At 53.5% G+C, this 25,944-nt stretch overlaps 1 protein-coding gene across 11 annotated transcripts in view; it reads left to right on the top strand.

The window, feature by feature from the left end:
• The window catches only part of STARD8 (StAR related lipid transfer domain containing 8), a 79,504-nt gene that overhangs the window by 31,967 nt on the left and 21,593 nt on the right, over positions 1–25,944 (top strand). For 2 of the 11 annotated variants that reach the window (XM_081808736.1, XM_081808737.1), the window contains one exon: positions 16,963–17,088. The exons of 3 other annotated variants lie outside the window; for them this stretch is intronic. In XM_081808736.1, the coding sequence (XP_081664862.1) occupies positions 16,963–17,088 (126 nt within the window). 6 more of the 11 variants (XM_081808740.1, XM_081808742.1, XM_081808739.1 and 3 more) reach the window with 6 other exon arrangements.

Genomic DNA, 25,944 nt, shown 5'->3' with positions numbered 1-25,944 from the left:
GAGGCCCTGCCCCTGAGTCCTGGGTGTGAGCAGACCCTGTGAACCCTCTTATCCTACTGGAGCCACCCTAGACTTCAAGACAACACGACAGTGCCCTACCGTCATGGGGCCTCTCACTGCACAGGGTTTGGGGTTCTGTTTTGACAAGGGATGTAGTTCCCTGTCCCCGAGGTCTCTAGTCTGTGGGGTGCATCTGACCTGGGGCTACATTCTGCCCTTCTGGCTGGACTCTTGGCCTTAGCTGGGCATTTTTATACGGCTCCTTCGCCTCCAGGCTTCTGGGAAGGCAGCCTGGCTTCCAACCCATTGTTGTCAGGAAAGTGCGGGGGAGTGGCCCGATGCTCCACCCCTTTTACAGCTGTGCACCTGGGTGCCCCTATTTGTTCCAGGTGTGCTGCTCTTTAATCTGAGAACCTGTGTGCTGCCAACTTCTATTTCCAGACTTCAGCATGGGTTACCCGAGGACACCCCATGGAGGAGAAATTACAGGAGAAGTTCCTCCCAGAGAACCTTGGGACTTCTCTGGAATCCCTTCTTCTGACCTAATCACTTGAGCAACTCAGGCCCCATGAGAACTCTAGAAGACTGAATCTTCCAGAGGCAAATCCTGGAGGGCAAAGCCAGGGTGCGGGGCCCTGAGTTGCTTGCCCCTCCCTGCGTAGGCCTCAAGATCTTCATCTGGACCATGAAGGAGTGGAGCAGATGTGCTCTGAGGGCCCACCAGCTCCAGGCTGGTCCTCTGTGGAAGCCCCCCACCACTTGGGTGCTCTCTCATGCGCTGGTCTAGAATCCCAGGGGAGCATACCAGGTGATGGATGCAAAAAAGCCTGCCCCCTGCCATGGTTTGCTGGCCCTTTGGACCAGTCCCAAGAGGGTGAGGATGCAGGAGGCAGAATAACGATCCCTAACTTGCAAACTACTCCTTTGGCATAAAAGCAGCTTTTGCTTATGGCAAGGCCAGTTGCTCAAATGGACAGAGCCCGGAACCCCTGAGCCATAGTGCAAGGTATGCATTCCTGTGGGGTTGGTGGTGCACCCCGCCAGATGATGGGAAGAGGAGGAAGGGACTCTGCGAGTTTTGCCCAGGGCAAAGGAGTAGGGACTAAGGCTGGGGACTGGGGGTGGGGGGTGGCTGGGGGTGGACCCAGATAAAGGCAGAAAGAATCAGTGAAGGTTCCAACTCTGCAGCCTACATGAATCAAGGGCAGGAAGAAAGACATGAAGCAGGGTGAAGGGCTAAGGGGCCATCGTGTCATTGATAAAGGCATCTCACTGACCCTTTCACTTTTGATCCACATAACATTTGAGGGAGGCAGGTGTTATTGTCTCCACTGAACAAGTGAGGAAATGGGGGCCCAGAGAGGTGACATGACATGTCCTCAAGTAAGTGTTAAGGCTGGCGTTCAGGGGCGCCTGGGTGGCTCAGTCGTTAAGCATCTGCCTTCAGCTCAGGTCGTGATCCCGGGGTCCTGGGATCGAGCCCCGTGTCGGGCTCCCTGCTCAGCTGGGAGCCTGCTTCTTTCTCTCCCTGTGCTCCCCCCTCCCACTCATGCATGCTCTCTCTCTCTCTCTCAAATAAATAAAATCTTAAAAAAAAAAAAAAAAAGCTGGTGTTCAAACCCAAGGGTGCTTTGAGAGTTGCAGTGCAGTGCTCAGGGATCCCTTTCTCTGGAGCTGATAAAATCCATACATGGATATACTGTTGCTTCCCATCCAGCAGCCCCGCTGCGACTTGGCTGCAAGGGCCTAGGAATTATCCTTCCCGTTTTACAAAGGCCCAGAAAAGGCTGATGATTGTACCGGAGTCATACTCAGGCAGGGCGAGAGAGGGGAGAGGCTGAGGCTCAGGTCCCTCACCTAGCTGCCTTCAACTGGAAAGCTGCAGAACGCTGCTAGAAGTAGCCCTCCCGCTGCAATTGTCTCTGCATCTGGTCATTTTCCCCTTACAAAGGCTCTCAGATCCATTATCTCAAGTTTTGTTTGCAGGGCAGAAAAAATTATTTCCATTTTTCTAGGTTCAGTAACTTGCCAAAGGTCACACAGCTACTGCATGGCGGAACCAGGACTTGAGACCAGAGTTGGGCCAGACCCCCCTCTGCTTTCCCACAAAGTGCATTTGGCCAGCAAGACAAAGTTCACTGAAGCATAGCGTTTGAGACCAAAAGCAGCAAACTCCAACCCCTTGGGTGTGACAGTTCAGCCCTTTGCTCTTTTCCATATGAACCTCTGAATTGAAGAGGCAGTCCTGGGGCCTCTGAGGGAGAAACGCAGAATCCAGTGAGCTCAGTTCTCCAGAGCAGACCCCAGAGCTACCAGCTTCTGAGGCTTACTAGATGCCCCGTCGACCCAAATGGCCTTGTGTGCCAGGTGCGGTCCAGCCACACAAATGGCAGGAGAGTGGTGGTCGGGGCCGGGGCGGGGGGGTTCGTTCTCTCTCTTCCCCTATCCCTACCTGTGGTTGCATTTCATGCTTGGTCATCTTTACGATCCACTATCCCAATGACATTGGGGAAAGAAAACCCCAAATTTCTCAGCCACCATTTGGTTTGGTCAAGGCTCCTTTGGGGCCAGTCATTCATTCTCTCAACTGTCATCAGTCTTTTAGCCAATATCCCCTAAGTGCCAACTCAATGCCAAACTCCTTCCCGAGCAACGGATAGGCCAAAAGTAGTAAAACACAGTCCTGGCCCTCAGAGAATTCACACTCTTATTGGGCAGGAAGACACAGAGATAACTAAACTCAACATAGAATGAGTGCCGATACAAATGAGCTGTGGGAACGCCCAGATAGGGAATGGCTTATGGTATTCATAGGAAGGGCTGCAGGAACATGCAGGACTTTGCCAGGTGCAGGAGATAGGGCAAATAACTTAGCCTCTTTGTACCTCAGTTCTCTCACTTGTAGAATGGGAGAGTAACAATACCTGCAGCGTTTCTGTAAGGAGTCCTTGAGTTAAAATATGCGAACAGCTGAGAACAGTGCCAGGCCCACAGAAAGCACCATATAAGTGTTTGTAAAAAAAAAAAAAAAAGTCAAAAGAAATCAGAATGAGCATTTTTGCGAGAGAGGAGATCCCATGTAACACATCTGGAAGGTTAATGAGGTATAGGGTGTTCTGGGAATGCCGGCCGATTTGGCTGGGTGAGCTTGCGCAGCGCTTTGAATGTCCATGTTAGAGGCATGGACTTGTCCCCTGTGGATGATGGGCAGCCATTTCCGAAGCTGGATCATTGCCGCACAGAGTGGCAGAGGATTCCTGTGTGAAAGCAGCCCAGTGGGTGCTAGGTCCCAGAGACTGCCACACGCCAGAGAGCAGTCAGTTGCCCCACACGAATGGAGGACAAGCCCTATGCACAGCCCAGAGCCTGGCTCAGCATCATCTGGGAAAGGGTGGGTCGGTGGGGGAGACACTATGTATCCGCCCTCAAGGAGCTGCTCCTCTAATGGGACTCAGTCCTGCTTCTGCCAAGAATCAACTCATCATCCTGGTAGGAAGTGGTGGAGACGGGTGAGGACGAGAGGCTCTGTTGTGGCCTGAGGGGCAGTCCATAGAGCCGTTACAAGCCAAGGCGGACACTCAGGCTGGGGGGGTTTAAAGCCTAGTGGTCACTTACAGACTGTGTGACCTGGGGCTAGTTGCTTAACCTCTCTGTGCTGCAGTTTGCCCACTAGAAAATAAAGGCAACGATAATCATTTTACCTCCTCATAGAATTGTCACGATGATGAAATCATATGTGGAAAGTGTTGGGGAATGTTGGTTCATACAAAAGCACTTCATTAACGTTAGCTCTTCTCAGTGACTAAGGGCCTACCCTGTACCAGGTGTGTGGTACCCCCGGGGGCAAAGGCAGTGGCCTGGAGCACACAAATGCACAGGACCAGTGTAGCCCGTCTTCCTGGAGTGTCAACTTTCCTCAAAGGCTTAAAGGAGAAAAGCCCCCATTTTTCTCAGAAAACAACATGGATGTACACCAGATTTAACCAGGAAATCCAAGTAGGTGTTTAAGATAAGAGCGGAGACTTCAAAGACATCCTCTGCATGGAGCCGAAGCTTCCCGTTAGGTCTTCGGCTCCCCCAGGGTTTCTACGCATTCTTCCCCCTCAGCCGTCAGGCGCATTGGGTACAAAAGTTCCAGCCACACAGACACATGTCACTTCTTAGCTGTGTGAACCTAGCAAGTCGCGTTACCTTTGTCATCCCTCAGTTTCTCCATCTGTGCAAAGAGGGTGACGGTGATGATGATGACAATAATAACAGTACCCTACTTTAGAGGGTTGTGGTGAAAATTAAATAGACGAATACCCAAAACGCACTTGGACCAAGGCAGGGCATAGAGTTAGTGCTCAGGGCACAACAGCTTTTACTAAATCTGTTCTCACTTTCCCTCCCACAACAACGCTGGCAGGTAGGTGTCATCCCGCCCGTTTTATGAAGGAGGCAATGAAAGCTGGAAGAGGTTCGATCACATGCCCGCCTCGTCTCTGCTACCAGAGGGCATTCCCGGTGGTAGGGAGGAGGTGGGAGGTGGGAATAAATGGGCTCTGAGGTCCTTTCCAGTTCCAAGGTTCTGTGATTCAAGGCAAACTTTGGAGCCCCTTTCATGCCACTGTTCTGGCTGGGGCTTAAGCGGCGGAACTCAGGAAACGGGAGGGACTAGCCAGGGAGGGAGATGCCTTAGCAGGGTAGGAAATGGCTGCCGCCGCCCTTCCTCCGAGCCTACTGCTCCGAGAGGCTGTGTCCCGCACTCCCACCCCACCAGAGAGCAAAAGGGAAACTCCTGGGCTTGGAGGAAGCCGACTGGGGCCTCCTGTTCCTCAGAGAGGAACTTGCCCCTGGGGGGCAGAGGCAGTGCAGGGGCTGTGAGGAACTCAGAAGTCAAAGGCTTGGCGGTACCAAGCTGGGCACAGACAGGGGCCTCCCCGTGGCTGCTTCTCCTGGCTGAGCTCGTCAGGAATGGGGGTTGCTGATAGGCCAGAGGGTTCCGGGGGAGAGGAATGAGCTCCCCACTGATTTATGATCATATGGGGGAGAAGAACTTCCGTCGAGTAGCATGGCCTAGTAGAAGGAGGAGTAGACAGGAGATCCGTCTTGACTGTGACACAGACTCACTGTGTCACTTTGGGCAAGTTCCCTTCCCCGTGGGAAGCATACGTTCGTGCAATACTCGGTGAGCGCCTACTGTGTGCCAACACTGCCCTGGGGCAAAGGGTGACCGGCTCGGGGATCAACATCTTTCTTTCTCGTTCCTCTCCAGGTCTGCACATGGCATCTATGAAAAGCGAGTGCAAATCTCGCGCAAATAAGCACATACGAATTCACAAACCCCTCTTCCTTTTCCTAGCCTGTCCCTCACAAACGGCGCTGTTTGGGCCTAGTCTAGCGGCACAAGGTATGGGGATGGTCAAGGGAGGGGCTGTGACCTTCACCTGTGTATCCCTTTAACCATTATTCTGATTAAGTCATGGGATTATTATCCTCATGTTACAGACAAGGAAGTGGAGGCGCAAGAGGCAAAACCGCCCAGGCCTTGCCGAGTTCGGGCAGAGCCACGATTAGAATCTTGCCTCCTTACTGGCCACCACCAGAAGCGGAGTGGAAGTACCCAGGTCTGAGAGCTGGCAACTTTCTGCCTTTCCTCCACTGTAAACAAAGGCGGACAGAACTCCCCACCATCCCCAAATCAGGGCATGCAAGTTTGCTTACCGTGGGTGGAGGTTAGGGGTCAGGGAAAGAGTCATGTAATTTAGGGTCCTGGTCCAGGCTTTCTTCGTGGCAGATCCTCAGTGCTGATATCTTTGCGAATAGAAGTTAATCTTTCTTTCTTTTTTTTTTTTTTTTAAGGTTTTATTTATTTGACAGAGAGAGACAGAGAGAGAGAGGGAACACAAGCAGGGGGAGTGGGAGAGAGAGAAGCAGGCCTTCCGCCCAGCAGGGAGCCGGATGCGGGGCTCGATCCCAGGACCCCGGGACCACTACCGGAGCCGAAGGCAGACGCCCAACGACTGAGCCACCCAGGCGCCCCAGAAGTTAATCTTTCTTTATGGAGACTGCACGCTGTGCCAGGCACCATCCTGAGCTGCGATGGAGCCTCACAACAGCACAGCAACAGAGATAATTGTCCCACTGAGATGACCACCAGGCCATTTGCATTCTTGGGCCTCGGTTTTGCTTCTCTAATGTAAGAGAGTCTATAAGAAAGGAACGCTTCTGCTCCCAAGGTCCCGGATATTGTCGGTGCTAGAAGGACTTCAAGGCGTCCTCGTTGGAAGCCGGGGTCCCGTTGCTCTGGTCAGACAGACAGAACATGGGGCTGGGAGGGTGGTAAGAAGCAGGGCGTGGAGGAGGCTGAGGGAGTGAGTGAGTGAGTCAGTCCACCAAGTGGGCTGGAGCCGCTGCTCCCCACTCCAGCTGGCTGTGGCACAAGGGCTCCTGCCATGTAACGTGGTTGGCGAGGTTTGGGGGAGACGGCCCGTGGAGGGGCTGACCTGGCGACGAGATCTGGGGGAGACGGGAGGTGGAGGGGCTGACCCTCACTATCTCGCACTGGCATAGGACAGCAAAAGAGGAGTCGGACCGGTGGTGAGACACCCCTCACATAGGGGGCCAGTATGCAAAAGGCCAGAGGGCCACCGCAACCCAGTAGAGGAGGCGCAGTGGCGAGGGGCGAGGCAGAGGAGCCGAGCTAAAGAAATGACTTGAGGCCAGTGTAGGATAGAGAAGGGGGGCTTCCTGCTCAAGGTGGGGGCGTGGAACTTTTCTGGGGGGCGGGGCAACCGGGGCCGTCGTTCCCTCAGCCCCTCCCTCCCTCCCTGGGCTCCGTCCTCGCGGGCGGCTCAGGCCCGGCGCGACCACCCGAGGCGCCAGCGCTCCGCTTGGGAGTCGCCGGTGGACTCATGGCTGAAGCGCCGGGCGGGGGGCCAGCCTTGTGGCTCCCAAAGCCCCGGACGTGGGTGCCGTGGAAGCCGCGGGGTGTGACGGGCGCTCGGTGGGACCCGCCGCGCTGGAAGCCAGGTGAATAGAGCTGGGCGGACCCCGGCGGGAGGTCAGGGCTTAGGCTCGCACGTCGCTGGGAGCCTCGGCGCTGCCGGCTGGCTAGGCAAAACTTGAGTCCCTCTCGCCTCCGCGTCTTTGCTTCCAGTCCCGCTTTCATCTACTAGTCCTCTGTCCGTTTGTCTGAATCCCACCCCTGGCCGGCGCTCTCCTTTTTTCAGACCTTCCATCCCCGCACTCCTAAGAATTCTTCTAATTCTTAGCCAGCTCTTGGGCTTTCTCAAGGCGCCCCCATCCTTTCATCCCAGCTGTCCCTCCGGCTTCGTCCGTCCCGCCTCTCTCCCTCTGCCTTCATCCTCCACTCAAAAAAGAGCGACATTTTGGTTGTTAACACATAGTAGGCCTTTAACAAACAGTATGTCCCTTACCCCCTAGTGCTCCAGCAGTTTCTTTGTCCCTGCCTCTGGCCTCACACTTCCACCCTCCCGTCTGTCTTCCTGTCCCGCTCTATGTCTGGCCCTCCGCTTATGTTTTGACTTCATCCCACCGTCTGTCCTTCTATCCCTCTTTTTGTCTCTGTATCCTTGGGTCTTACTACCTAGCCAGTAGCTCCATACAGCCCCTATCGCTCCAGGGGACATTTACTGCCTCACTCTGTCCCCTAGTTGCCTGACATGGCCCAGCCACCCTAGCAGCACGTTTTTAGTCACCTTGAATTGCCTAAAAGCTCCATTCCCAAGGCCTGTTTCCACTCTAGCGGGTCTCCCAGACTACCCGGTACTTTGGAAAAAGTATATATTTCTCGGAGCACTTAAAAAAATTTCCAGGCTCAGCCGCTTCCTTTTCCCCAGTAAGTTCTCCCTTGCTCCTGCCCAAATGGCAGGGAGGACATAGCAAACTGGGTTGGCTTTCTCAACGTGGGTTTGTCATGGAACACGAACACACTTAAAGGACAGGGCCCGCAGAAATCCTCAGAACAGACTCTCTGATTGTACATATGTGGACCCCGAGGCCCAGAGAGGGCAAGACTCTCAGCCAGGTCACGCAGCTCCTCAGTGGTAAAAGGAGGAGAAGCCAGAGTTGCAGTGTCCTGGCCCCTGATCCAGGAGTCACTTTCCTGGTGTTTCCTGGGGGTCTGTTGATCCAGAGATATCAAGTGTCCAAACCTGGGGGCCTTGCTGTCCCCTCTCTCCCTGTCCTCTGGGACCTGATCTGGCTGCCCACCTGCCTGGGTTGGGTCTTCTCTATCTGGGGGCTTCTGTTGACTCTTTCACTGGCATGGGAGTTCCATAAGGCAGAGGCCCTGGCTGTTGGGCCTACCTGCCTTGTTCTCTGCTCCAACCGCCGCCACCCCCCCTCCACGCCCAGTGCCTGGGTGCCCATGTTGACTGATGGGTTGATACATATGTATAGGGAAACCAGGGCCCTGGCTGTAGATCAGCTCAGAATTTTTATTTAGTGAGAATGTGTGTGTGTGTGTGTGTGTGTGTGTGTGGAGGGGTGTGGAGGGGGTAGCTATGTTTGGAGAAGGGCACACTGAGAGGCGCTTCAAGAGCCCAGACCCTTAGTTGAGTGGCCCTCGAGCGTCACCACACATCCTGTGCCCTCTCTGATGTCACCCAGGGGCCTCTGCAGACTATTCTTCAGGGGAAATAGACAGGGTGGGTGGCCAGGGCATGGTTCTGTCTGCTTGAATTGAGAATACCAAGCCCTAGAGACCCATAATCTCAGGGTTGGACTGGGCCAGACTCTGGGCAGGCCCGTGAAAGCGAATCCCCCGCTCCCACCTCCCACCCGCAGCCCTCCAACTTTGTGGGCGCTGTATCTGGTTGCAGCATGAGGTCAGACCATAGTGGACTGACGGGGCAGCCTGTTGGGTGGGAAGGAAGAGCCCACTCTTTCTTCCTCCTCCATCTCCTCCTCACCCTTTCTGTTTTGTCCCAGGAGCTGCTTCCCTTGAGGGACAAGTGGAAAGGTCCCAGGCAAGGGGGCGGGATCCTGAGCTCTGTTCAGAGGCTCTGTGTGTCCTTTGCCACCGGGTGAGCTGGAAGCAGCGCTGGAGGCAGGGGCCAGGTCTCTAGACTTCTAGGCTGGTTTGACCTCAGCACCCGCCCCGCCTCTTTCTCTGCCTTTGAACTCAGCCTTCCTCCTTCCTTTTTCTCACTTTCCTCTGCTCTTTCTCCTCATCCTCAGAGGACTCTTACAACCCCAAGTACTCCCTTCCTCTGCAGAAGCTCCAGGGATGTTGGGTTTCTGGGAGCCTCACCCCCACAGGAACGAACACACAGAGAAGCTCACAGAAGCAGAGAATGTAATGGAAAGAAGGTACCAGGGGCGTCTGGGTGGCTCAGCCGGTTAAGCATCCGACTGTTGATTTTGCTCAGGTCATGATCTCAGGGTTGTGAGATTGAGCCCCTCGTTGGGCTCTGGGCCCTCTGCCCCTCCCTCTGCCCTCCCCTCCCCTCCCCCTCTCTCTCTTAAAAAAAAAAAAAAAAGGAAAGAAAAAGAAAAGAAAGAAAATAAAAGAAAGAAGGTATCCAAGAACCCAGGACCCAGCTCTGTTTTTCCAGATGAGGAAACTGAGCCTGGCCAGGAAGGAGCGAGCTCAAGGGCTGAAACTAAGTCAGGCAGAGGGGAACATTGTTGGGGGGCACAGGGAGGGTTCCTCTGGTCTCAGCTGCTTGTAGCTGTGCATGGGGGTGGAGTGGGGCAGGATGAGGGTGTTCGTGTTAGAAGTTGACTTGCTTTTGCTCATCTCACCATCTCACTGGCCAGTCTCAAAGGAGCCAGTAAAGCCAGGCCAGGGGCCCATCCTGGGTGTGAAATGGGGCCCGCCACACTGTCATGGCTCAGTGGGTCTGTTGTGCGGATGCTGGGGGCCGGCTCTCCAGCAGCTGACACTTTGCCTGGCATCTGTTGGCGAGATGGGGGCAGGCTCTTGGGTGTCTGGGGAAGAGTGGGAGGCAGAGACTGAGGGGGCCTGGGTTCTCCCTCTCCAGCTGCCTAGTCCAAGTGCCTGGAGGTTCATCCTGAGCTGCCCCAAACATTCCTTTCAATAGTTCCAGGAGGCAGGTGAGAGGGAATAAATGCATCTGTGTCCTAGCTTGGAGTTCGGGGGGAGGGTGTCCTGGGAGAGTAAGCGATCCCTGAAACTCCCCTGGCCTGTGCCTGGCTCAGCCAGTACTCCAGCTTTCCTCACAGTCAACCCAGCATGGAGCGCCCCCCTTTCAGGGTACTCTTGGGTGTGGGGTGGGCACGGCCATAGTGGTCTCCTGGGCTGTGGGCTGAGAGGTGGTCTTTGTGCTCCTCCCAGGGCTTAGCTCCGTCCCCCACTCCCACTCAGCAATGCACAGCGAGGTGCCTGTCGCCCCTCACCTTTTCAAGCCCCTCCCACTACCAAATCCCTTTCTTCCTACATTGGTCCTGTTCTGGCTGCCCCTCTTAGCGCAAGCTCCCCTGCCATGGCATGGCTCCTGAGGCCTTTTTTTTTTTTTTTTTTTAATGAGCTGTAACTGTCTCATGTTGTGGAGATCTGATCAGTAGCCCCCTTTCATGAAGCTGGGTGGGGGCCCCTGAACCTTCGAAGAGCAGGCCTTTCCCGTCCCAGGCTTGACTGGTGGGCTCTTGATGAGGTAGGCGGGAACGTGTGTGCAAGTGTGAGGGCTGGTCCAAGTGTAATTCATTTCCCCCTCGTGGTTCCTACCCGCCTTCCCTCTTCTCAGCTGGGTTCCCTGGAATTATTTGCTGCTGATCCTTTCGCTCCATGGAAGAAGAGTAGTGGAAGCACCTGTTTCATTACCCTCAGCCATTCCAGAGTGGGGCTATGGGTCTGCCTGCAACAGTCGGAAGAATCCCCATTCCTAGACAGGGAGGGCTGTGGGGGCCGTCAGAAGTCCAGATAGGCACTTATTGGGACCCAAGTGTCTTGGAGTGTGGCTCACAGTAACAGCATCTGGAGTTTCTCTCTGCCACCTCCTAGAAGAAAAGAGCTGATTGGCCTTGGAAAGAAGCTGAGCTGTCCAGCACCTTGCTTGGCCATCCCGTCACCTGCCACCACCCTTTACAGCACACCCTCACATCCACTGTCTTAATTTTGCCTGCTAGGGATTTTGCTCTATCCTCATTTCACCGGTGAAGACGCTGATGCTTGGAGTGGCACAATGCCTTCCCCTCGGTGACACAGCCAGAAAGTGGTAGAACTGGAGTAGTACCCAAGTCTTTTACTTCATTGCCCAGGGCCTCTGTCACCATATCTAACACTTAGGAGCATGTACTGTGAGCTAGCCACCATTCTAAGTGCTATTTAGCCCAGTGGATCTACCTAACAGCCATATAAGGTCAGGACTGTGATGATCCGCACTTTACAGGTGAGGAAACTGAGGCACAGAAAGGTGGAAAGTAATTGGCCCAAGGTCACACGGCTAGTAAGTAGCAGAGTTGGGCTTTGTGCTTGGGCTGTCCGGCTCCAGAATCCATCATACTGCTCTTTGTATGACCCAACTGGGCTTTGGTAGGGGCAGACAGAGGGAAGCCCCATGTCTAGGGCATAGAAATGCATACGTGCACCCCAAGGCTTTTCCACCCGCCCTCAGCCTGCTCTCATGCACTCTACGTTTCCCCCCTTAATGGCCGAGCTGGCGTCCAGGGTAGCACCGGTAACAGCACTGCAGGACACACAGGCAACAGTGGGGGCTTGTGGGAAAAGGGACACCGAGGACCTAAAGGCTCCAGTTATCACCAGAGCCACTCGAGATGCAGCCCAGAAAGGAGACTGTGAAAAGGTACCATTTCCTCATCTGTTCCAGGCACCATTACTATGTATCTGTTCCACGCAAGGCTCTGACTTAGGTCAGGGCCTGGGAGGTAGATCAGGGAGCAAGGATTGAAGGGAACGAGCTATCTCCTTCTAAAGAGGCTGAGTTCTTGCCTTTCTAAAGCTCATGGGTTAAGAGAAGATCAAGAAAGACCCAAAGAAATAGCCTGGACATTGCTTGGGCTATTTTATTTTATTTTTTTATTATTTTTTTGGCTTGGCCATTTTAAAAATGTCACAGTGTGCATGGCAAATATTAGGATTGTAGCTTTTCCTGACTACTGTGTTCACTTAGCTTTTCCTGACTATTGTGTTCACTTAGTCATTCAAAAGATGTTTTTATTGAGTACGTACTCTATGCCAGGCGCTGTGAAGTTCTTGTTCTACTTATTTATAGCAATTGCTCTTTTTTTTTTTTTTAAGATTTTATTTATTTTTTAGAGAGCGAGCGAGAGAGAAACAGCATGAGAGGGGAGAGGGTCAGAGGGAGAAGCAGGCTCCCCGCTGAGCCGGGAGCCCGATGTGGGACTCGATCCCAGGACCCTGGGATCATGACCTGAGCCGAAGGCAGTCGCTTAACCATCTGAGCCACCCAGGCGCCAGCAACTGCTCTTTTGTAGTTTTTGTACTTTCTGTAGTTTTCCCTTTTTCAGTTGTCTGGTTTGATTACTTTTTTTTAAAGAACTGGGTGTCTCAGAATCCATCATCTCTGAGTCAGTTAAATGTATCTACTGAAAGGTTGGTGGAGTTTGGTCATTATTTATATGACTGCAATTGCTTCATGGTTGTCCCTTGAATATCTTTCAGCATTACTGAGAAACTACCGTGGGCACTGTGCTTGGTGCCATGTGGTGGATGGAATCGGCTCTGACATGGCTTCCTCCCCTTAGGGAGGCTACAAGGATATTGCAGGACCCACACTTTTATACCCTTTTAGCATTTTCCAAAAGCAAGATAAATTTGGCCCCAACTCAGGACCTTAGGGATGCTTACAAATAGAACAGCCCAGCCTTAGGAAGGAGGTCATCTACCTCCCCACCCATTACAGGGGTTCCTGACTCTGGGTAGGATTTTGTTTCCAGAAGTGAGTTCTGGAGTCTCATCTGCAGGTCTCGTCTACATCCAAGACCCACAGGAACATGGTTCATCTTGAACAAAGCGCCAGTTCCCTCCCGTCTTGCCATTGAGAGGAAAGGAGGGGTGCACTCTGGGGGTTGAAGGGGTAGCCTTGCTTCAGCATTTCTCCTCTGATTCTCATCAGGGCCAGCAGGGAAGGAAGGTAGGAGAATTAGAGTTTGTCTGAAGACCAGACAGGAGGGGGACACCTGGGGCTCTGTCTGTCTTTGCCATTGCCTGGGTGACCTTAACAAAGTTGTTGTCCTAATAAACATGAATTTTTGCTCTCGCCTGTGTTGGGTACTCTAGCAAACAAATTAGATGGATGTGGCCCATGCTTTCCAGGAACTTCAGCTTCATTTCTCCCATCTGCTAGGTATGGAGAAAATAACCCACGTGCAGGTATTATCCCTGCCATGGGTCTGGTGGGTTAGCTTGAGTGAGTCATCTCTTCTCAGTTTCTGTATCTGTAAATGTGGAAGATGGCGGTTGGATGGCAGGTCGTCTCGAGTACTCCCAGTCCCCGCTAATGGGAGTCCTCAATTCAACAGTGAAGTCATGGCTGTGAACTTGTATTGGACCCTTGTGAGGAAAGGCAAGAGAGAAATCAAATCTTAACACTCTGTTTCTTATAGAATTTAAGCCAGCTTTCTGACGTCACACTCTTGGGAGCCCTCGCCTGTCATGATTAATGCATATGCCCCAAGTTTTCCATGCAGTTCTCCGCGGAGGTAGAGTTTGGACTTGAGGCAGAGAGCTGGGGGTAGTGGGCAAGTTGCAGAATGCTGGGGCCTGAGCAAGGTGGGAATGGCAACTTCCTGCTCAAATTGTTAATGCCCAAGATTGTCTCTTGGTTGTCCCCACTAATCGGAGATCTCACCGAAGCTGTCTTCTGAACTCCCCGTAAATTACCCGCAGCAAGCCACTGAACCTTCACGTGCACATGGCACATGTATTTAAATCCCCCATACGGTGCCAGGCACATTCAGAGCCCAATAAATAGTCTGTGCGCCTGGCCGGCTGCTCGCTCTTTCACCCTCCGTCGCGAGCTCCGGCGGTGCCTTCTCCCCGCCTACCCCCTCCCCACCAGCGGTGTGACTTGAGCAAGAGGCAGCCGCGCGGATATTGGAGGAGCTAGGAGGCAGGGCCCCGCCCACCACAATTTGGGCGACTTTCTGGGGAGGCCGGTGGGCCGGACTGCGCCCTCATTGGTCGAGGGTCCTGTAGGTGGGCGGGGCGTCCCTACCGCCCCGCTCGCCGCCCGTTCCCTCCCCACCTGCGCCGAAAGTGGCCTCGGGTTGACAACAGCTAAGCAGCCGCGGCAGCTGCTCCTCTGGCTGGCACCCTTACCCCCGCCCGACCCCAGGCTCCGCGCGTGCCCCGGACGGGAGCAGTCCTTCCTGCACTCACCTCCTGCCCACTGGCCGCCGTGTCAGGGTCTCGAACCCCGAGTGGTGGGCGCGGCCTCCAGGTAGGAGTTGGGGCGACGTCAGGCAAAAATCCGGACCAACGGGGCCTCCCGGGCCCCCTGGCCCGGCCTAGTCCCCGGCGCGCTCTGGCCCGCCCCCGCTCTTAGCGGTTCGGCAGGGCAGCGCGCGCAGGAGACGCAGAGGACGCAGGCCGAGCCACCTTCGCCCCCGGGGCTTTGGGGTCGGAGTCGCCGAAATTGGGGGACTCCCTGAGCCCGCTGGCAGCGCTTCTCCCCAGGGAAGCCCCGCGAGTCGGGTGGTAGAAGAAGGCTTTCCGCCCGTTATCCCGGGCTTGGCCGGAATTCTGGAGCCAGAGCTGTGGGGCTTTGGAGGGGGACTGGTACTGGGCAGGGGGGGCGGCCCTTCGGGCTCCGTGCCACCTCGCCTACCCTTTTCCTTCCTCTGCTTTTGAGGGTATTTCCAGGAATCCCCGGTCGGGCCCTATGGGCTTTCCCCTTGGCCATTGTCCTCCCTTCTGAGAAACGCTCCGGACTTTCCTGGTATTAAGGCAGCTGTGGGGATCAAGTGAAAACCTTTGGATAAGTCGCATCTTTCAGGGCTCAGTTGCCCCATGAAGTCCCAAATGGGTTTGGATTACAGAAGCTCTGAGGAAAGGTTTCCTTTTAGTGGAAGTTTTTGGGATTTCCAAATTAGGTAGTCTGGGGGTCTCTCCATTTCTCTTCTCCCAACACTCTTTAAAGAATTAGGACTCAGGAAACTGGGGTTCAGCCACTAATTCATGTGACCTTACACGTGAGTCATGCTACTTCTGCGGGCCACAGTGTTTTCAACTGCACTTGTTCACTTTCAGCTGTACTCAACTTCAGGTGCTGGGCTGGATTTCAGTATCTAAAGGGCCAGTCTCTTCCATGACATTTTGACCTGTCACACGGGTTCAGGCTCCTCCCTGGTAGGTAAAAGGTTGTCTTTGAGATCCTTGGGGCGACAGAAGCTATGCAGATGGAAAGCTTTGTGGTGATTATGCCGCCAAGCAAGCTGGAAAACTAGTAGTGGCGGGAAGGGTGAGCAGGACAGCAGCCAGACTGAAGGTGGGGAGGAGTGGGGCCAACTCAGAGCCTGGGACCCCAGAGGTCGGGCTGGAGAAGCCTGGCTTGTCTCTGTCCCCCTTGGAGCCCCGAGGTCTGCCCACGTAGGAGGAGAGGGTGATGAATCACACCCAGGGCTATTTTCAAACCCGGACTCCTACTGTGGGACCCGTGCCCACCCCCACTCTGAGGGTTGCTGTCTCCACCCACCATCTTTTCTGACTGCTCTCTCTCTGAAATTTCCCCTCATTTCCATCTGCCAGGAATAAAGGAGAGACAATTTCTATCTGGGGATGGGAAGGCAGCCAGCCCAAGGGCACAGAGAAAGAGGCACGGCTGCAGGTGGTTTATGGATGGTTGATGGAGCAACTGGGTAAGAGTGTGATGGGAATGATGGTGTTGGGGGTTGGGGATTCGTTCGCCCTAAAGCTACAGCTGCCCTATCACTGGACATTCTGGGTTTGGTCCTCATTTGCAGCATATGACCTCTGTCCAGTTTTGTTCTGGACTTGGGGTTTGGAATTTCTGTTCCCTGGACCTCTGTCATTAGGGCTAGAAAACACCACATGGACAGAATCCCGTTTCCCATCTTCACTGGCCTTCTGTCCATCTCTTAAGCAACTGTTAGAGAAGTATGCTAAACCTCCCGGTGCATCCGCAGCTCCCCTCCCCCATTGGGAGAGGAGACACGGTTGAGAGATACCTGGAGGTGTTTAGAGCAAGAAGAGGGACAGAAGGTGCACAAAGGGGCTGTGTAGCTTGTGTGAGTGCTGAGGAGTGGGGCATGAGTTGTGCAGGGGGGATGGAAGGGCCTTCCTTATTAAAGCACACCTCCTGAGTTTGAGCACAGGAGCCGAGAAAGTGGCACAAAGAGGCCTGAACTTTGACCCTCTCTGCCTTCCTGAAGTTTTAAAAATCTGCCCTTAGGGCTAGGGATTGGAGAGGGAGCAGAGAACCCCTGGAGCCAGCTACAGGGATACCCGCAGCAACACAAAAGCAAGAAGGTTCCAAAGGGAGGAGAGGAAGGAGTCTCTAATCTGGATGCTGTTGCAGCTGCTGGCGCTTTTCTGCTAGGACCCTCTTGGAGTTCTCTGTTCCAGCCACAGAACGTTCAGGTTCCGTGGATGGCAGGCTTAACAAAAGCAGACTGTGCCCTCACCTTTTTGGAGAAGGTGGGGCAAGGGGTCTTTGGCTGGAAGAAGGAATTGCCTCTGGCTTGAATAAAATAGAACTTTTTCTTTGGGCTTCAGGTTTGGGTAAGATCAAGTGCCTTGGCCCTGGGCCCTGGGCCCTTGGGCGGCTATTATCAGATAAAATAGAGATAAACGATCTCAAAAATACAAGGGCTCTAGGATGGGAAGTGGGATCTCCCCCATCCTGCAACCCTAAACAAAGTAGTTGAGCACAGACCTGGGCACACAGTTGTTGCTGTCCAGTGTTTATTAAGGCTCTTTTCATCTGTGACCCGCGCGCGTTCTTGGTTCGTGTGTATGTGACGAGGGGGGACTAATAGTCCTCGAATCAGTCTGTCACAGGTCTGAAATGCTGTGTTTGTGTGTTGAGTCTGCTCTTGCCCAACCCTCCACTTTGGGAACTCACATGTCGCCGATTGCTGTCCCTGTTTACTCCGACCCTCAGGGAACTGGTACAGGTAAGCGGACGTTAAGTTCCTCAGGAATCCAGGGTGGTGGGGGGCGAAGGACAGGGGCCTGGGAGCTGGACATATGGCAGGTTTAAATCCAGGCCCCGCTGCTCCCCTTGTGACCTCTCAGACTCTTAGTTTCTCCCCACTGTTTCCACTTCACTGGATTAAACGAGGGGATCCATGGCTAAGTGCTTTGTAAACTAGCAAGTACCATACAAATGATTAGTCATTAAGTTCAGGCTTGGCTAGGTCTTGCGGAGGACACAGAGTGTAACCCCCATCTTCAGGGAATCTAGTTTGGGGGTTCGTGGCATAAATAATTCATGGCATACTAAGTCTTTACCTCAGTGAGGGCTTTTTAAAAAAATGATTATGAAGACTTTCAAACATGTATAAAAGTAGAGACGATGAGTGTAATTGGGCCCTCTGTACTCATCACCCAACTTCAACAGCCCATGGCTATAACCTGCCTATTAATACTTCCATCTACTTCACCTTCTTTCTTGTTTTGAAACAAATCCCAGACATCTTACCAATTTATCTATGAGTAGTTCTATAGATAGATAGATAGATAGATAGATAGATAAGGATTCATAAAAAAATAGCTACTGTACCATTAGCACACCTAGAATAGCCCCTTAATATCATCAGATAGCCTGACAGTGTTCATATTTCCAATTGGCGAGGGAGCTGTTTTGCCCAGGTAGGCCTGACTAGGGAGCCCTTGCTTTTGACTGAGGGGAAAGTGACTGACAGAGGCGAGGCGGTGACATTTGAGCTGAACCTCTGAAGAGAGGCCCAGGCGGAGTCAGAGCTGGAGCGATTAGGGAGCCCCAGCCCCTCATTTTACAGCATTAGCCGCAGTCTCTGGGACTGCCGCTCCAGAGGCACAAGAAACTTTGTGCCTTGCTCCTCTAACAGTAAATGGGGTAACCTCTCCCACTTGCCTCCCCAGTTGCAGGGCCACCCAGGAGCTTGAGGTCAGCAGGCCTGGGAGAATTCCTGGGAGGCTCCTCTCCTCCTAGCCCCTCCCCTGGCCCCTGAGGCCACTTTGGAGCAAAACAGGATGCATTCAGGATGAGCGTCTTTCCCAGCTTGTCATCTAATCACCAAGGCCCAGCTTGGAGCTTCCTCTCTCATTCATGATAAAAACCCTCACTGTCTCCCTTTTCCCTCCGCCTCAGTAAGGGTGTGCTGACTTCCTCCACATCCGGGCCAGCCCTCCTCCACCCCCATGTGGAGCTGAGGGAGAGCTTCCCTCATCCGGGCCTCTCTTCCCACTGCGCCAGAGCAGGCTGTGAGAGGACGGCGAGACCCCATGAGTGCTCTCCCTGGCTGCAGCCTCCTGCTCTTGGGCTGTCCTTGGGAAAGGAGTGGCTCCTCTCCAACAAGCCTGGGGTCCTGCCACTGCTTGGTTAATGATTGAGCCACATAATAACCACCTTGAAAAGTCACCTCTGGGGGATGGCCATTAACTAACTCCCTGTTCACCCCAGGCCTTAAGGGGGTCCCATCTTAACCCTCGCCTCCCCCAAGGGGACACTAACAAACATTCCTTCACGGGAACTTCCGGGGCCAATTAAATATCTGCCCCTCTGTCCTCGTTTGGGCAGACGGAAGCCGTTCCTCACATTGCTGAAGGACACACGTTCGTTTGGGTGGTTACGGAGAGGGTCAGGGAGTTGGGTTGATAGGGATTCAGATGGCCAGTGGGGTAAGGGGGATCTTTAGGCATCAGAGTCAGAAGGCGCTGGGGGTTTCCGGGAGCACTTGACCCCCCCTCAGGTCAGTTTGAAAGAGCGGGAAATACGCACCCAAAGGATCTGCCATTAGTGGGGCTGCGCGTGTGTCCGTTTTCAGTGCAGCTGTGGGTCCCTCCTCCACACTAGGCAGGGGCCTGGGCTGTCAGCCGCATCGCAGCCACCACTGTAAGGCTGAGGCCTCCTGCGAGAGCCTGTATCTTGACAAGCAGTGGGAATTGGGAAGGGTCAGGCCAGGTCCCATTGGGAAAGCTCTGGACCCCAAGCGGTTTTCTGCAATTTCAGTGAGAAGAAGAAGGCACCAACATTTAGGGACAGAGTCAGGAAGCCTGGCTTCTGGCTGTGCCTCTCTGTAGCTGCCTCTGCATGAGTGACATTTGCTTTTTCTGGGCCTCAGTTTCCACGATTTTAAAACTGGCAGGGCAGGTGGCGTGCACTCAGTGGTCTCTCAGGTTCCATTCCAGCCAAAGGTTATGCATTCCCAACCAAAGCCTTTTGCTTGTCCACAAGGCAAAGGTCAGTTGGCTTTAAATTCTGCCAGGCCCGGTCACTAAATTTTGCCAGTTGGCTGGTCAGTGTGGGCTGAAAAGGCCTTGAACTGCCACAGCTTGGGTTTTCCTTGAGCCATGGGCTTTTGTGCAGTTTGCTCTCCAGCCCCCTCCCCATGTTTGTGTGTGTCCCAAGTGGCCACCCTCTGACCCATTCAGCCGCAAGTTAATGAGTCACCTGCTCTCCCTGGGTAGTAGCAGCCCGAGGTGCTCTTGGGATCCCAGGTCTCTGTGGGAAGTGGCCAAGGGCTCAGCCAGCCCCAGTCACCTTTATGCTTTCTCCCACAATACCCCAGAGGTAGGAAGCAGACAGAGCTCCGGGGAGAAGGGCCTTTAGAGGACACTCGGTCCAACTCTCCTTGTGAACCTAGATCTTTCCACCAGGTATGTGTACAGCTCTTGTGTCCCCATCTTCAGTACCTGGGAGCACAATGTTTCAAAGCAGTTGCTTTCATTCCTGGGACGGCCAGAAGCGTTTGTTTATGTTGAACTGAATGCCATATCCCCATGGCTTCTACAACCCTGGGTCCCAGCTCTGCCCCCTGGGACCACCTAGCCAGTGTCTGTTCTCTCTGATTCCCAGAGGTCTGAGGACAGAACCCAAGTCCCCCTGCTTCTTCTGTATGCCAAACAGTCTCAGTTCCTCCAAGTATTTCTCAAGGGACCTGGGACCAGTCCCCTTCCCAGCCTCGTTACTGTCTTTTGCACACGCTACTATTGGTGGCCCTGGGAATGGGAAATGGGGCTCTGGAAGTCCCTCACTCTCCTCTGTTTATTTCTAGCCTGAACTTTTCTTTCTTTTTAAGATTTTATTTACTTATTTGAGAGAGAGAGAGAGAGTGGAGAGAGAGAGAGGGAGGGAGGGAGAGCACAAGCAGGGGGCGTGGCAGGCAGAGGGAGAGGGAGAAGCAGGCTCCCCGCTGAGCAAGGAGCCCGATGCAGTGCTCGATCCCAGGACCCTGGGATCATGACCCGAGCCGAAGGCAGACGGCTCACCCAGGAGCCCCTAGCCTGAACTTTTCTACAAGACTTCTCCATTATCTTTTCCTGGTGATTCCAGCAGGTGCCTTTTGAACCCCCAGAGTCCTGGGTCCAAACACCTCATGCAACTCTCTGATTTGTTTGTTGGTCAGGCCCGGTCAGCTCTCATGACTGGGGAGCCCTTGGAGGCGAGGGCCTTCTTCTTGGGGCCCTCATGGCAGAGGGCAAGTCTGGTGAGAGGAGGTGCTCACTTTTGACGAGTTGACTGCAGTGTACCCTGTGGGGGCTGCCAGTATATCCTGTTTTCCTGCCACTTGCTTTCTTCCCTTGAGCTGGTGTAGGTGGGGGGAAGGGGATATTTTGAGGAGCATCGAAGCCGGAAATGAGTATGAGCCATGCCCACAGTGGGGCCTAGAAGGGTGAATCAGACGGGGAGAAACACCAACTCAGCCATTCCTCCCCTGCAGTTGATGATGATGACCATGATGAGTCTTCCTATTTCTTTCCATTTCCAAGGCACTTTCACTTCCACGATTCCATTCTGTTCTCAGAGCAGCCTGGTAAGATAAGCAGTGTGATCCTTGCTGATGCCCACTTGGGGCCCAGATAGGGGAAGGGCCTGGTCTCCGAGGCGGGAGAATTTGGAGCCCAAGTCTCCTGATGCTCAGCCCTGCCTATTTCCCCCAAACCACACCCGGCAGCCAAGGCGGCTGGGGCTGACTCGGCAGCTTCCTCACCACAGAGGAACCTCTGCCCAGGCTGCAACTCTGTTCCCATGGTAGAGGGAGCAATCTCCAGGGGAGGTGGCCAAGGATTTCCTGTCCTTTATCTGGGCTGGCCAAAGGCTGGCCTGTCTGAGGTGTGAGACACGCACTTGCAGCCAGCTTTTCTGCTCCAGGCCAAGGTCAAGTCAGGCTGGGGCTACCAGCAGGCAGCTTGGGAAGTGCTTGGCCCCAGACATCTGGCCTGAGCAGCCCCCCACCTGAGCAGGCCTTTCTAAATGGGAAAAGCAAAGAGGGGCGTGTGGGAAACAGGCCAGAATAGAGATGAAGCCAAAGGCATGCTGAGTTGTATACACAGAGCTTGGGGCAGGAAAGTGTCATGGTGGGGAGCAGGGGCTCTGGGATAAACAGCACTGGGTGACTTTGGGCAAATTACTTAACCTCTGTGAGCCTCCGTTTTGTCAGCTATAAAATGGAGCTATATGTACCTACCTACCTGGTGAGTAGTAAATCCGATAATATGAACAGATTTCTCACTATTATTGTTATTTAGGGGTACTTTCTGCCACCTTGCCTCTTTGCTGTTTTTCACTGACCTGGGGCTGTGCGGTGCTCAAACATGCTGCCTGCTAGGCCTTAGGTCTGGACTTCTCTGTCTTTCAGATTCTACTTCCTCCCAAAAAGCATTCCTTGGCCACGCCCACCTGTAGGGAGGGATCCTTCTGGCCTCCTCGAGTGATATTTTTGACCATGATAATGACAATAATCATAGGAAACTCTTCTAAATTCTTGACACATTTGAACTTATTTAGCTCCCATGGTAATTCTGTAAGGTAAGAACTACTATCCTTATCTGCATTTTACATATGAAGAAATAGGCAGGGAGAGTCTAAAGGAAGAACATACTCAAGGTCACTTGGCTAGGGAATGATGGAACTGGGATCAGGACCCAGGCAGGCTGAGTCCACCGCCCACACCCTTAGCAACTGTGCCATGCCTCTTCTTCTCCCTTTCTCGGGTGCCCGGCCAGGAGGCCAGAGCTCGGGCTTGGGTCTCCCTTCTGCCCCTGACTGCTTATTTTACCCACCAGTGATCAGTCACTCCTGGGCACACAGTCCCTAGGTCCTTGCCTGCCCTCTCCCCACCAAGGTGGACAGATGGAGAGGAGAGAAGAATCAAAGGGCTGGGTATCAAGGCTCTAAAGCAGAGCTGCACTGTTGGGGGAGGGTGTGCAGGAGGAGGCTGGGGAGGTCGTTCTGACAGCGGCAGGCCTGCCTAATTAGCACCTTCTAGCACTAGGGGTGGAAAACAGGGTGCTGGCTGGTATCAGGGAAGAAGAGACATTATAATGATCTTTCCTAACAACCAGATTTCGTTATTTAGAAGGTGTGGGTGGTTAGGGGCAGGCAGGAGTTTGGCTGGATTAACTTGCGTGACCCCTCCAGCTGGTGTGACCCATGCTGGTATTGGGCATGGGGAGGGGTAAGCTTTTGTCCAGAAGCTCTAGCCCTCCCCACAATGTTCCCACCTCAGGGCCCTCGGGGGGCTACAAACTTCCTTCCCATAGGCTGTACCAGCTGTCAGCTCCACTGCTTTCGAGCTCATTCTCTGTGATCTTGTCTCCCAACAGAGGCCAGAGAGTGCTTCAGAGGACAGCCCGTCTTAGCTTCTGCCTCCCTGGGAAGCATGGGCCTGGTAGCAGGTCTGGTCAGGTATTCTAGGAGAGTTTGGCTTTTGTTCAGTTTCAGACCTTGGTGCCTAGCACGGGGCCTGGCACCAAGTAGGAGTGGATTTGGAGGGGAGATCCTAGGGAGACAACATGGGAACAGATTGACAGGATGGCAATGGGCATTTCGGCAGGCTCCTGGCCCCCGTCCGTATTCCAGTGGAAACCACTTGACCTTCTGTAGCCTCAGTTTCCCCATTTGTGCAGTAGGTCTGCTTTGGACAGGGCTGTCATAGGGAGCACATGAGATGTGGGATGGTCAAGTGTTTTCTCCACTGATGGGAGGTTACTTCAGACTAAGGGTTCATGCTGCAAAACTCCTGGTGTATGTTTCTTGTGTCTACGGCCAAGGTGACTTCTCCTATTTAATGAAGAGTATTCTAACTGGGTGGACTTGGAGGACTCTGGATCTAGACTGCCTGGATTTGCACCTTGACCCACCACTTCCTAGCTGCTGATTTGGGGCAAGTTACTCGATCTCTCTGGGCCTTAGTTTTCTCATCTGTCAAATAGAAATTTCATAGCACTTACCCCCAGAGGGTTGTTGTCAAGATTCAGTGATATGAACCATATAAAAAGTACCTATGCCTGGGACACAATAATGACTCAGAACCCTTTGGTTGTTGTTGTTATTATCTCATTTTATACTTGCAAAAACCTCCTATTGTCAGTGATATAATCATATCGCTATTTTACGGATAAGGACACCAAAGCACAGAGAAGTTAAGTCTTGCCCAGTGTGATCTGTGTAAAGTTCTTAGCTCAGGGCCTGGCACGTAGTGAGTACTCAGTAAGTATTAGTGTTTAATCTTAATTATTCTTAATAAATACATTCAGTATCATAAGTATAGTTATCAATAAGGAACACAACCACAGCTGAGAAGTAGCAGAGCCACGACTAAAAGCCACATTCTCAGATTGTTAGCCTGTTAGTCTTCCCACTGTACCCGAAAGCCTCTGTTTCTAGATATTGCACAGCTGTTAGGTCACCATTTTGGATTCTCCTTCCCTTCACCCCACATGGCCTAAGCATGCATGTTGCCACACCCTGCCCATAAAGCCAAGGAAGACCCCTGCCCTCCCCTTTCTGCCCAGAATCACAGCCCTCCCTTTGGCTGCAGGGCTCAGGGGAGGCTTATGTCCACTGGCTTCCAGAGGGGGAACAGACCCTGTGAAGAGGCTACTTCTCTCGGGCCCATTTTCTTTCAGTAAGAGACAATTTTTTTTCTGGAATCTCAGGGTGGGGCCAGGCTCCTTCAAGGCATTTCCTGCCCAGGAGTTTATATTTGGCCTCAGCAAAAGGAAACGGAAGTAGGCAAGGGGGGGGTGTGGGATGTAAAAGTGGTGGCACAGGGTCAAAATGGGTGAGTGCCAAGACTTTGCAGGCCAAGAGAGGAAGCAGGAGATGGCACATGTCCCTTCTCGTGTGCCCTCACAGGAGCTTGGGAAGAAAGAGCTGAGGGTTCCTTGAGGCCAGAATGCCTTCACCCTCAGGCAGAGATTATTTTCCCTGTTTACACCTCTGGGCCTTGGTTCCTGGCCCCGTGGTTTCTGCCCTGGGGCAAGGTGTTCTGCCGGCTATCTAGTTGGCCGAGTTGCAAGCGTGTCTCCTCAGTTCCGTGTCTTTGCTGTAGTGATGCCAGAGGAATGGGTGGAGTCAGAGGCCTGTGCACTGTTTAGCTGGAAAGCAGGACGTCCCGTCTAGGTGTTGCCAGAACATTCTGTAGCCCTTACCACACTGCAGTAGGGATACTGAGACCAATAGGATCCAATGCCGTGGGACTCCAGTTGAATGGGGTAGACAGTCTCATGTACCACTGAGAAGGTAATGGGAATGTGTAGGGGGTCACTTAATCTGAATGAGCCGTTGGGTGGTAGGGGGTTAGTGAGAGGTCAGGGGAGGAAGATTTCATGGGGGGTGGGGTATGACCTCCATCTTGATGAATAGTGGGAGTTTGCAGCTTCAAGTCAGGCTGGGTCTAGGGTGTAGGAGGCCTCGAGTGCCAGGTGGAAAGCAGGCTGGTGTCTGCTCTGGGCTGTGGGCAGTGGGGAGCCTGCTAGGCTGCAGAGTAGGAGAGTGGCCAGGTCAGAGCTGGGCTCTTGTGAGAAGAAGCTGGCAGGACAACCTGTTGAAAGGAGAGACTAGAGGCCGGGAAATTGGAGGGCTTAAGTAATCCAGGCATGCCAGCCTAGAGCACGGTTGGGCTTGGGAAACCGTGACCGCTTGATGGAAAAGTCGATAGAACCTGGTGACTAAATACATGAGTCGAGAGAGGACAGAACAGGATGACTAGTGGTTTAAGCCTGGGTGTTCGGGTGCCTTGGGAGGCAGGAAAGCAGGAGAGCCAGAGTGGGAAGGGAAGATGGGTTTGGTCTTGGTCCCCGCTGACCACCCTCACTGGAGTCTCCCAGAAGAGAATGTGCAGGAGGAGGATAGCTCCCTCTACTGAACCAGCCAGTGTGAATCACACATCCCCCTGCTCTGGGTCTAGATTTTGGTGAGTGGCCACTAGGAGACGGAAAAACTGAGGCCCAGACAGAGTTGGTGGCTTGCCCACGGTCATCCAACAAGTTCCTAGTACAGTTAAGGCTAGAATGTAGTTCTCCTGACCTTCAGTCCAGTAATCTTTCCACCTGTGCCGTAGTGGAGAGCTGTTACCACTGGTCTAACATCTGCCCCAGACCAGTTAGGCTGGCATCTCTTGCCTCCAGGCTGGCGACTGGAGGTGATGGAGTAGTGCATGACTTACCAAAACACCAGTCCTTCCTTGTAACCATGACCTTGTCAGAGCACTTGGGACTGGGTTGGGGGCAGGATCCCCTGAGGGCAAGAAAGCTAATGGAGTGACTGCAGCACAGTAGGTGGCAGTTTTGACCTTCACGGGCTGGGCAAGAATGTCAGGTGCGTGCTTTAACCCTGCAGTATCAAGTACCAGCCTAGGAGACCACAGACTGGACTCTGGGCCCCAATTTTCAAGCAGCCCCAGGAAGACAGAGGCCTGGTTTAGCCACAGGGCCCTCCTGAGCCTCCCTCACTTGAAGCTGCATCCCAGATCTCAGGCTACAGCTTCGTGGGGGAGAGGGGCCCGGTTGGCCGGGGGGGGGGTGTTCTTGTATAAAAACTC

This window comes from Leptonychotes weddellii, chromosome X, assembly GCF_054177405.1.
Source record: "Leptonychotes weddellii isolate Sample4059 chromosome X, ASM5417740v2, whole genome shotgun sequence".
In the NCBI taxonomy this organism is placed as follows: Eukaryota; Metazoa; Chordata; class Mammalia; order Carnivora; family Phocidae; genus Leptonychotes; species Leptonychotes weddellii.
The sequence above is the reverse complement of the archived record's forward strand: the minus strand, read 5'-3'. Positions and strand labels throughout refer to the sequence as shown.